Source organism: Megalobrama amblycephala, linkage group LG12 (assembly GCF_018812025.1).
Source record: "Megalobrama amblycephala isolate DHTTF-2021 linkage group LG12, ASM1881202v1, whole genome shotgun sequence".
Classification (NCBI taxonomy): Eukaryota; Metazoa; Chordata; class Actinopteri; order Cypriniformes; family Xenocyprididae; genus Megalobrama; species Megalobrama amblycephala.
The window spans coordinates 29,379,775-29,393,017 of record NC_063055.1 but is presented as its reverse complement, the minus strand read 5'-3'; the positions used below and the strand labels follow the sequence as shown (position 1 = coordinate 29,393,017).

Genomic DNA, 13,243 nt, shown 5'->3' with positions numbered 1-13,243 from the left:
ATAAGCCAAGACCCCCACTGCTGGCCCTTCAAAAAAAGACTGTTGCATGATGCCTGCCAACACCAAATTTCCTTGCCTCCACCCAATCTTCAACACATTCTGCCCACCTCCTACAGCCTCGTGTATGAAGACATGAGTGAGCAAATCACAGTGTTGGCTCAGTGTGAGCAGAGACTCTGGATCGGGCCGCGGTGCGATGATGGGTTCTCCCGTGGGCGGAGCTGCAGCTAGGAGAAGATATGGGCGGAGCAGAGAGAGCGCATGATGCACCAGCCCGACCAGAGCGCCACCGAAACCCACATCCGTGTTTCTGAACAACACCTCCTCCAACAGCCAACAGATGTCCCTGCACAGCACGGATACACGCACACCCTGAGAAAGAGGGAGAAGGTTGTTACAATCATTTGCAAAATCATCAAAGCAAGCAGAATCATGTTTGACGTTTATATGAATCATCAACAACTAGTCGATTACTAATAAAACAATTAAAATATTATAGTTCTGGTCATAGATGTTAATTGGACGAAACAGCAATCAGCAGGTATTAAAGATGTTTTATTTCATGGTATAATAAAAATACATACATACATACATAAATACATACATACATACATACATACATACACACACACATACACACATACACACACTGCCCTCTAAAATTTTGGAAACACCCCCGGCAAATGTGGTTTTGGACAATATCAGCATAAATCCTTATTTTTTGGTGCAAATACATTAAAGTAACTTGACATTATCATTGAAGACCAGCAATCATAATTTTTATTTTGATTACATAATAATGGCAATATATACATGCCAAAGTCAGACATGCCCCTTTGCCAGCTGTGATGCCTGGTTACTGGTTTAAACTTGGCCCAGGTTTGTAAAAAGATTTTTGGGTCAGCACACGTTAATAGCTTCAACAATTGATTGCCAATTAAGTTTAGAATACAATGAACCAATTAAAACCCAGTTTAGGTCAGATGGCTGCTAATGGTGGATATTTTGATGAATTGAAAATTTAAGTTTTTTTCTATGTATAAACTGTTTATGTAATAAAATATGTTGTCCAAAATGTCTTGGTATGCTGAAGCATTAAGAGTTCTTTTCACTGGAACTAAGGAGCCCAACCTCACAACCTAACAACCTCAAAACAACCCCACACCATATTCCCCCCTTCACCAAACTTTACACTTGGCACAATGCAGTCAGGCAAGTACCGTTCTCCTGGCAACTGCCAAACTCAGACTCCTCCATCAGATTGCCAGACAGAAGAGCGTGATTTGTCACTCCAGAGAACACATCTCCACTGCTCTAGAGTCCAGTGGTGGCGTGCTTTACACCACTGCATCTGACGCTTTGCATTGCACTTAGTGATGTAAGGCTTGGATGCAGCAGCTCGGCCATGGAAACCCATTCCATGAAGCTCTCTACACACTGTTCTTGAGCTAATCTGAAGGCCACACAAAGTTTGGAGATCTGTGGCTATTGACTCTGCAGAAAGTTGGTGACTTCTGCGCACTGTGTGCCTCAGTATGCGCTGACCCCGCTCTGGGATTTTACGTGGCCTACCACTTTGTGGCTGAGTTGCTGTTGTTCCCAATTGTTTCCACTTTTTCATGATACAACTAACAGTTGACCATGGAATATTTAGTAGCAGAGATGGGACCAAGTCACACATGTGCAAGTCTCAAGTAAGTCTCAAGTCTTAAGTCCCAAGTATTTTTTTCTTGGGCAAGTCAAGTCAAGTCAAGTCAAGTCCTGTAGTAGGTCAAGTCGAGTCCAAGTCAAGTCACCTTATTATTGTAATTTTACCTGCAGAATCTGATCTTAATAAAGTGAAAAGACAAGATATAAGTAACTGTCAGTAAATTAAAATAATTTGTATTTGCATTGTAAATACTCATGTTCAGTAAAATACATCATGGAATCAAACAAAATTGTAACTTCATAAAATTATTTATTTTTCACTTCTGCCAACAGTGTTTGAACCGTTTTAAATTTTCAACATTGAGTCCATAAAACAAATAACAGCTTAACATCCAACAAACTCCTCTATGAACACCTCCCTCTCTCTCTCTCAAACACAGTTTACATACAACATTAAACTTTGTTACATTTCTCCTCTATCTCTCTCACAACACCTTTAATGACATGAAAGGAGCTTTTGTTGTAGTATTGTTGTTCAGAAAATGTACATTATTTGGCACTGTATTTGGCATATCACGGTTTCGATTTTAGTTCGTTGGTAAAATACAACTTAGAGACCAGCTTTGTAGGCCTATGTTTTAAATTTTCAGTTTATGATGAAACGGTGGTGGCGGCACAGGGTCATTGGGAAACACTGAATGAATGTTTAGCTGACAAATGTGCTAAAGTTGTAATATCACCTGCAGAGGCGCTCCGACACTAAGTGGGGCCGCCAGGCAAAATTCATAAATGAGGCCCTTCTAAAAGATTTTATAGTTAAAATATCTTTGTTACCTAGTGACGTAATTATACAACATATAACACAGTCAAAACACATAACAGAACAAATTTTTTAATTTACAAAATTCGTCAACAAATCTTACTAATTAAATAATGTCAACTAAATAAATGTATTGATATTTATTTATATTAATGCGAGCTGGATACACTAGGCAGGGCTCAATCCTTAGCTCAACACTAAGGATTTTTTCTACTGGCTCGGTCGGGCCAGTGGTTCAAATTTTTACTGGCCCCACAACAAAAAAATTAATAAAAGTAAAAGACAAGAAAATGGGCCTATAAAATAAGCATATTTATTGTTTCCGTTGTCTTTGTTACATTTAACCTAAATAAATAGGGTTATGACACCAAAAGCTACTAGATTAATTTATATTATAAATATTGTTAGACAAATAAACAGTAAGTAATAAAAGAGTAACAAATAATCAAATTACGAGTAATAGCACAAATAAATACAACAGAACAAACATATAAATTAAATAAATGGTGCTTTTCAAGTTTTTCACGTAGGTTTAAACAGGAGATTTTCAGGTACAGAAATTGTAATCTAATGTATAACTATAGAATTATAGAATAGATTAAGATTTATTTATTTAAGTTAATCGGTCAAGAGCAGTTACAGATGCATAAAAATGTTTTAATGTTGAAAATATAAAACATTAAATAGCCTACTGTTATTTGAAATTATTAAAAAAAAAATAAGACACTTCAAATGTGAAATTAAACCCGCCAGTAGTTGGCAGCGAATCACTGTTAATGAGTGAATCATTGAGATTCAACCGATTCATTCAAGCGGCTGATTCACTCAGGAAGTGTTGCTCAGAGACGCAAACCGTATTTTCTATCCCCCTACACCAACCCTACCGCTTAACCTACCCATCACAGGAAACTGCACATTTTTTTTCCTTTCTCAAAGAAACTCAATTTTGTATGATTTATAAGTCTTTTGAAATATGGGGACATGGGGTAATGTCCTCATAAGTCACCTTCTCCTTGTAATACCTATGTCATACCCATGTCATTATATAAATGTGTGTCACAAAAACATGCAAACACATACACAACATTTTCAAGCTTTAAAAAGTTCAAAGAAACAAAATTATTTCATATGAACTGAGCTGTTCTTTTGAAGAAACAAAATTTGCTTTATATGATGAACAGATTTAATTTAGGCTTTTATTAACATAAGTATAGAACTTGTTTAATGTAACATTGTTTACATCAAGCACGTAAGTTTTTTATTGTGAAGATTATATCTGTTACATAAACAGCAAATTAACTGCTTAGCCTGGGTCTTGGTAAATAAAAATATAATAGTAATAATTATTATTATTATTAGTATTTGTTGATTGACAAAAATGTAACCACTTAATTTGTATAATAATGTACATATGTAATAGTAATAGTGTTGGGGAAAGTTACATTTAAAAGTAATGCGTTACAATATTGCATTACTCCTTAAAATGTAATTATTTGACTTTTTATGGAAATTAATGTTACGTTACTTCAACACATCAACACTTATTTCAGCAATAAAAACAAAAAAAATGAAATGCAAATGTGACGTTTAACTAAAGTCATTTTTGCTTAGTATGGTTGAATTGGATCACCGAAGGTCAGCAGCAAAGACATAAATACACTGATTAATTTAATACATTGATTAAATAAAGATTAAATACATAAAGTATATTTGTGTTATTTAGCATTTAATTACTGAAGGTTTACGCAATATTCTGAGTTTGTATTTCCTTTTTTATTCATTTTGAGAACTACTGAATCTGTTTGAATTCTACTGTTTTTGTGAGATGTGTATATGTATACTCACATTTACTCTAGTCTAGAACTATAAACATCACGTTCACTTACTTCCGATTTCCCTCAACATGGGTACAGGAGAGGTGTCAGTCAATAAATGGGAAACAAAGTAACTTGTGTTACTTATTTGAGAAAGTAACTCAGGTATTTTGTTGTACATTACTTGAAAAAGTAATCTGATTACATACTGTAACCCGCATTACTTGTAATGAACACTTAATAGTGGTGTATGCTGTATATGTGATGTCCAAGAGGAGATTTTAAAACAAACCCTGCGATGCTTGTGCAGCAGCAAACAGGACACCAGACTGGTAGACATGACGGCCATACTTTTAGTTGAAGCTAAAATAAAAAAAAAATAAAACAAAACTTAGCCTCATAAATAGTACTACTAAAGTGCAAGAGTTTGATCTTTGAGTGCTTGCGTGTGTCGGTCAGACTCACAGTACTTTAAATGAAGAGTCAGTGCGATAGTCTGCTGTCTATCAGCGGGAGGCAGTTCAGGCATGACAGCAGGTGGGAGAAGCCAGGAAACATCCTTCTGGTTGAAGATGGAGTCCATCCTGATGAAATAAACCACATTTCATTTTATTACAACATACTTTGCTTAATAATGACGAATAGGGGTGTGCATACTGTCATTCTCTGAAATCCAAGCATTATATTTACATTACAGTCCTCCACAAGCCACACGTGACTGGATCACCTGTTCATTGTTCTCACTCCCTAACGTGTACAACAAAAGGCTTTACGACAATGCATTATTACCAGCTGTCAAAATGCAAATGTTGAGCCCTGCAGGGCTGAATCTTCATGATAAGGCCTCCCCGCTGTGGATGTTCCGCTTTAAACATATAACAGCCCCTGAGGCTCTCGGAAGAGACTGAAGAGCAGATGAGAAGCTCTTTGTAGATTTTCCAGGATATTCCAACTCATTATGGAGCCAGAGTTGGAATAACTGACTTCTTCCGAGAACCTGAGTTGTTTAAAATGAGTGCACTGCAGAAACATTTTATGCACTTTACTCTTGAGTTCTGATTCAGCAGATAGGAGTCTCAGTTCTTGGTAATATGGCTACTATTCAAGATAGTTGATACCAATATCTAAAATGTCTTTTAAGATTTCATGATTCTTAATACCAATTTGTATCCCACCTTTTGAATTGAAAATATACTAATATGCTATTGAACACACTCCTTTAAATAGTTAAATATCAATATAATTATTAACAAACTGCATAAAACAATGAAATATAGTCTTCAAATACTTACTCTATAGTTTGTGGTGAGAGAGTTTCTTGTTTTTATTGACAATAATGTATTGTTTTAGTACAATTGATACAATTTTAATGCAAATTAATATAAAATATTTCTATTTCAAATAAATGCTGTTCTTTAGAAGCGTGTTCATCAAACAATTCATCAACAAAAACAACTATCATGGTTCCTACAAAAATATGTTGATGGTATTGATAAGAAATGTTTCTTGAGCACCAAATCAGCATATAAGAATGATTTCTGTAGGATCATGTGACACTGAAGACTGGAGTAATGATGCTGAAAATTCAGCTTTGAATCACGGGAATAAATTATATTTTAAATTATAGAAAAATTCTTTTTTGCAATATTACTGTTTTGCTATTTGATATTTGATCAAATGAATGCAACATTGGTGAGCATAAGAGACTTATTTCAAAAACATTACAAAAAAAAAATCTAACCAACTCCAATCTTTTGAATGGTAGTATATGTAAATATTGCTTCAATTTCTCCAGTAACTGTTTAAACCAAGTGAAGTCAGTGTTAACACTGAAGTCAGTGTTAAAATAATCACAAATAATCTCAAAACAAGGACTAGAACTAATAAAAACAGTAAGACAAAGATGCATATAATATGCAAAATAAATATTAGCTAATTATATAATAGTCATTCACTTGTTTCAAACAACTCGAGTTGCAAAGAAAGCGATACGTTGAACTGGCTGAGGTGCACTGAAAAGTATCGTCCATCATCTTCAACCAGAATCCTCCCTTCACTATTTCTTCCTGTTATTTTTCTTGCTTATTTGTCTTACCAATTTGGTACATCAGACAAATAACACAAAGGTGAAGAATAACAGAACTGGAGGACCAGAACCCCAGGGACCTTTATGACTGAAAAGAAAAAAACTAGGAAAATCTATAGTGAAGGATGCAGGATGGTTTGAAGTGAAACGTGTGACCACCATATGGGCAGACAGATGCTAGGGTGGCAAATAGGAAGAGATGGATGAAGAGTGGAATGCTGCAAATGAGATACAGGAACAGAGGGATCGAAGAGACCTGTTGTGCAGTATGGCGGTCAACAGCAGTTCCTGTAGGGGGCGCCCTCCATCCACACGACACTTTCCACTCTCGCACATCTCCTGAGAAAGAGAGAGAGAGAGAGAGAGAGAGAGAGAGAGAGAGAGAGAGAATGAGTCTAAAAACTTTTTCACAGTGCCCATACATAAGCATCAAAAATTGAGATGCTGCATTAAGGCTAAACTAGTTTTCGATTCAAGTCCCAGATTTTGGACATCAAATGGCAGTACCAGATTTATTTACTGTACGAAAAGTACTTCAAATCAATTTCAAACATGGAATTGTAGTAATATTACCACAAACTGAATAGGTCCAACAATGTAGAATAGGTCCAACACAACAAAAGGAACAGATCACCAAAGTACCATATATATATATATATATATATATATATATATATATATATATATATATATATATATATATATATATATCATCTCAATTCGATGCTTGAGTGCTGTTTGCTATGTGGCTGCTCACATGGGTATCCATGCTCTGAAGAATGCCCAAAATAGTCCATCTATGCATTAGGTATTGCAGTGTAAATGCAGTCTTAACAGCTATTAGCGAGAAAACAAGAAACGTCTCTGTGGATGGATAACTTTATTAGCTTTAATAAACACTCAATAAAAAAAGACCTGATTCTCTGTCAAACAGAGTCAAATCAGTATTATATCTAGGTAAATGACTATTACATTTATTTTGCATATTATCTGCATCTTTGTCCTACTTTTTTAATTTGTTCTATTGCTTGTAATTTGTCATTATAGCAATCACTTGACTTGATTCAAACAATTACTGGAAAATTAAAGCAATGTTTACTTAAACTACCATTCAAAAGTCTGCAGCAAGAAGTCTCTTATGCTCACCAAGGCTGTGTTTATTTGATGAAAAATACACTAAAAACAGTAATATAGTGAAAGATTATTACCATTTAAAATGTTTTCTGTTTGAATTTTTTAAAAATGAATTTATTCATATGATGCAAAGCTGATTTTCAGCATCATTACTCCAATCTTCAGTGTCACATGATCCTTCAGAAATCTTTGCAATATGCTGATTTGCTGCTCAAAAAACATTCCTTCTTATCCATACTGAAATATCTGCTTAATATTGTGGAAAAAAAACTTTTTTTTCAGGACTGTTTGATGAACAAAGTTCAAAAGAACAGCATTTATTTGAAATAGAAGTATTTAGTTTTAATTTGCATTACAATTGTATTAAAGGTGCAATGTGTAAAATTTGGGAGGATCTATTGACAGAAATGCAATATAATATACATAACTATGTTTTCAGTAGTGCATAAAGACCTTACATAATGAACCATTATGTTTTTATTACTTTAGAATGAGCCATTTCTATTTAAATACACCACGGGTCCCCCCTCCATGTCAAGTCGTCATTTTGCGCCGGCATGTTTCTACAGCAGCCCTAAACGGACAAACACTCTACAGAGCGAGTTTCATCACTATGTTGTTATTCTTCTATCTTTTGTGTTTTTAGAGGCATGGGCAATTTCAAAACACTGCTTTATGAAGCTTCAAAGCTTTACAAATCTTTTTTTTTTTTTTTTTCTCGAATCCATGGTTCAGAGCTCGTATCAAACTGCCAAAGTCACGTGAACCATTGAAATTTCATAACATTTATGATGTAACAAAGCCTCATTAACTGAAATGAAGTGATTTTTGGTGCTCTGAACCACTGATTCAAAACAAAAGATTTGTAAAGCTTCGCAGCTTCATGAAGCAGTGTTTTGAAATCGCCCATCACTAGATATTGTGGAATAAAGTCATTATTTTGTTTTTTGGCGCGCAAAAAGTATTCTCGTCGCTTCATAACATTAAGGTTGAACAACTGCAGTCACATGAACTGTTTTAAATATGTCTTTAGTAACTTTCTGGGCATTGAAAATGGAAATTATCTTCCTGGCAATGCAGGCCTCACTAAGCCATCGGATTTTATCAAAAATATCCTTAAAAATAGGTCTTACAGGTGTGAAACGGCATGAGGGTGAGTAATTAATGACTGAATTTTCATTTTTGGATGAACTAACCCTTTAATTGTACTAAAATGAATACATTTCTTTCAAAAAAAAAAAAAAAAATTGTGGTATTGCAAAAACTCCAATATTAGCCATATTACCAAACTCTGGATAAATTTGCAAATTTAAATTAGAAAATTTAATTTGCTGTACTTACTACACATTATTTTACGGCTTGCATTTTATTATTTGCATTCAGTATTATTTTCCCTGCTGTCAGAACAGAACAATTTAACAGACCTCCCACCGGCTGAGAACCACTGCGTTATGGCTCCGCATTTGTATGAAATGATTATATTTTATTTGCTGGTGTGTACGGATGAGCGAGTGTGTGTAATTCCTTGTGTGTGAGTCATACCTTCAGAGAGAAAGCCTGTGCAAAATGGATCCTAACACTTCCTCTATGATCACCCTTCAGCAGGGAGGCCACAAACCGCAGAGCAGACATCACGCCGGCCTAGAGACCACACAAACAAATGAAAAAATACAATGCCACTCACACACGAGCTGATGAAATGACTTGGATCTAATTTGAAAAAACTATTCTGATCTTCACGGCGCTCTAATGGTGAAGAGCCATTAGAGGAGAAATTAGTGGCTGTAATCACTATAATAACTGGCATCTATTTGAGATGGATGCACACAATAATATGGATTTCTCAAGCCCTTTATCTTTCTCTTCTTCTCTAAATGTGAGACGAAATGTTCGAGCTGTGTCTTTACCATTGCTCATTTAGAAAACCCATTTCACGAATCAAAATGGAAAAAAAAAAAACAGTGTCTGGTTTTAATTATCTGAATATTGCTGCTTATTAGTGTGTAATGAATCATTTCACCTCAGGAATTACAAATACAAAACTACACGACTGCAATTCCTGTGCAAATCTTCTGTGGGGGTTTATAGCGCACTGCTATATGGATGCAAGGTTGTTCTGAGCTGTTATATGGTTGCTTAATGGCTTAGACATGGCTGGGTGCCCCACACGACCCTGGCCCGACTCAAAAGAATGCTTTGATAGAGTGTTTTCAGTGGCTGCCAGGGTGTCACTATGCTGTTGCTAGGGCTGTTCTGGGTGGTTGCTACGACAATGCTAGGTGTTTTCTAGGGTGTTCTGGTGGTTTTGTGTGGCTGCTACTCTGGATAGTTGCTAATATAATACTTGGTGGTTGCTAAAAAGTTCTGAGTGGTTGTCAGTGTATAGCAAAAAGCACAATATAGAGCTCTATGATATCCTGTGTAGTAGGGCTGTCATCAGGGATCAGTAGGTTACTTTTAAAATGTATTTCACTACAGATTACAAAATACATGCTTTAAAAAATAATTTGTAACGTATTCCGTTAGATTACCCAAGTTTTATAACTTAATCTAAATACTTTAGAATACTTTGGAATACTAATAAGTATGTAACGCACACACACACAAAAAAAGTTTCTCACAACTCTGCCTTTTTTCTCAGAACTGCAGAATTGCAAGTTGCAACTGCGAGTTATAAAGTCAGAATTCTGAGATATAAACTTGCATTTTCCCAGTAAAAAAGTCTGAATTGCAAGAAAAGTTGTCAGAATTATGAGATTTCTCACAATTTCAAGAAAAAAAGTCAGAATTGCAAGTTTTTAAATCACGCAGTTCTGACTTTATAACTTGCATTTATGAGTTTATATCTCGCAATTCTGAGAAAAGAAAGCTCAGAACTGTAAGATGCCAACTCGCAATTGCCAGGAAAAAGTCCGAATTGTGAGATAGAGTTGCAATTACCATTTTTTACAGTTACAAGGGACTCACAAACAACTATCGTAAAACATGAAAACAGTCGTGGATTATCAGGTAATGACAGGACAGTTCAGATTCAAGGGTATATACATTTTTGAATGGGGCAATTTTTATAAATTCACATTTCAGACTATAAAAGGTAAGAATGTATGTTCTGTATGTCCTATGCCTTCCCTATTCTACTTACAGAAAAAAAACAACAGAACTTCGTTCCGTAAGTAGAATAGGAAAGGTGTAGGACACACGGCATAAGCTTTTTGAAGAATACGGAAAGCGGAAGCATGTGCAAGGCGATCATGTGCGTTTATAAAGCATATACAGTTGATTTTTTTCGATCATTTCGCTAGATAAGACCCTTATTCCTCTTCTGGTATCATTTAAAGCCCTTTGAAGCTGCACTGAAACTGTAATTTTGACCTTCAACCATTTGGAGTCCATTGAAGTCCACTACAAGGAGAATAATCCTGGAATGTTTTCATCAAAAACCTTCATTTCTTTTTGACTGAAGAAAGAAAGACATGAACATCTTGGATGACATGGGGGTGAGTAAATTATCAGGAAAAGTTTATTTGAAAGTGGACTAATCCTTTAACAAAATCAATTTTCATTTGGTCGGTGCTTGTTTTCGCAGACTGAATGTTTTTAGCCATCACTTATATCGGCAGCAAAATACATGAAATTACATGAAAAGTTTATTACCTAAGTTAAGAGTTTAAATAGTCTATGATCATTATGCTTATGAGCACCATTATCATGTTCGCTTTTATCAGGAAAATGTGAATCTACTTCTGTTTGTAATTTGTTTATTGGTCCGTTTAACAGCCCAGTGCACTGATGGTGACTGTCGGGTCATTATGTAATGGAGTGTGCATTGTTGATATTAAGGTCGTCACCTGTGGATGTATAAAGTGGCGTGGTAGGCAGTCGTAGGAAACACCCACTGGTACGATTCTAACATCAGGCACTAGACCATCACTGATGGCCTGATGTACACGTGCCAGCCATTGCCCGCCGTGACCTCTAGCTGCGGTGATGCCCACGCTGAGAGCGGCCCCCTCTCGTAACAGCTCGCCAATGAACTGGAGTGGGACAAAAGAGGAGAAATGATGGATAAAAATGTTTGTGGAAAAACAGAGAGGTTGGACAGTTTTATGTGGAAGAGATATGAAGCAGAGAATAAATGAACTGCAATATCTGCAAAATCAGTCCAATAAAAATGAATTGAAAGCCTGGTGAATATTTGAGGGAAGCATCTATGTGTGAGAGGAGAGAGAGATAAAATGTGCTATTGCATAGGACAAAGTGGCAAGCTGACACTTCTGTAGAATCAAATGGTACTTTTCTAATGCTTGGACAAAGCATTATGACAATTCTGTCATATTTACTCATCCTCGTGTCCTTCTAAACCCATACGGCTCACACAGGGAGAAATTCTGGAGACAATTTTAGTGACATTACATGCTGTGACAAGGGGCTATCAAGCTTGTCCCAAAAAGACAAGAAAATACCATAGAAGTGGTTCATGTGACTCATGTGCTATATTCCTACTCTGTCAGACAGAACATTAAGTTGGTATAAAAATATAGCTGTCAAATCTTTATCATGGTTGCACACATTCAAACCATTTTAGTATTTTATATATATATATATATATATATATATATATATATATATATATATATATATATATATATATATATATATATATATATATATATTTATTTATTTATTTATTTATTTATTTTTCCCAGTTTTAAATTGTTTGAGCTTTAGTCACTTGATAACTTGTATTTTTTTCTCAAATGTTTCTATTTAGCTTAAAATTATTTTAATACATCAACTTAAAATTTTGAAATGTTGCAAAGAAAACCTGAAATAAGTTTTTAAATTTTGATTTCATCTAATATTTCATATTTTTTATCATCAAGTTTTATTTCAACAAACTTTTATTTATAGTTTTAGTTTACAATTTAAAAAAAAATATATATATATATATTTAAACTTACTGTTCCAAGACATTTTATGACAGACTGTTTCTTATGTTCTTAAGTTTTAAGTAAAATCACAATTACACATTTCCCATACATGTGTGAGGGCAATGCATTAGTATGATGAATAGAGCTCACATCTGATAGAAGAGAATGATATATTATTCACCTTTAGATTTTATTTCTATATGTCAAAGACTCCACAATTAACCTTGTGCTCATCTGGCTGTTATTAGTATTTTGATTATTGTCTCTTTAATATTTTAATTCCATCCTTCATTCATTCTGGCTGCTGATAGTCCGTTAAATTATACTCCACTGAAAGTCCATTCCACCAAAACGCTGATGTTCAAGCGAGCTTGCTTAAAGGGGACCTATTATGCCCCATTTTACAAGATGTAAAATAAGTCTCTGATGTCCCCAGAGTGTGTATGTAAAGTTATTGCTCAAAATACCTCACAGAATTTTTTTTATAGCATGTTAAAATTGCAACTTTTAGTGGTTGAGCAAAACCGAGCCCCTTCAAATGCAAATGAGCTGCTGCGATCGGCCTAAAAGGGCGGAACTTCACGAGCTGATTCTCCTGTGACAGGATTCAGTCAGGACGCACAATAATGTCAGAAACTGCAAATATATTCTGCATTTCACTCTAGAAAATCACTGTAAGCGTTAATAATAAAACACTGCAAGTGTGCATTAAAATATTATCAAACTCTCTCTCTCTTTCCTTTGTATTATCATCACCAACATACATAGCGAAGATCACAGAAACACTCGTTACATCTAACAGTAAACG

At 35.0% G+C, this 13,243-nt stretch overlaps 1 protein-coding gene across 7 annotated transcripts in view; it reads right to left on the bottom strand.

The window, feature by feature from the left end:
* The window catches only part of gpat2 (glycerol-3-phosphate acyltransferase 2, mitochondrial), an 82,823-nt gene that overhangs the window by 28,601 nt on the left and 40,979 nt on the right, over positions 1–13,243 (bottom strand). For all 7 annotated transcript variants that reach the window (XM_048210516.1, XM_048210520.1, XM_048210519.1 and 4 more), the window contains 6 exons: positions 11,353–11,538; positions 9,047–9,145; positions 6,627–6,709; positions 4,750–4,868; positions 4,577–4,647; positions 108–372 (listed from right to left, as the gene is read on the bottom strand). In XM_048210516.1, the coding sequence (XP_048066473.1) occupies positions 108–372; positions 4,577–4,647; positions 4,750–4,868; positions 6,627–6,709; positions 9,047–9,145; positions 11,353–11,538 (823 nt within the window). The remainder of the gene's footprint in view (positions 1–107; positions 373–4,576; positions 4,648–4,749; positions 4,869–6,626; positions 6,710–9,046; positions 9,146–11,352; positions 11,539–13,243) is intronic.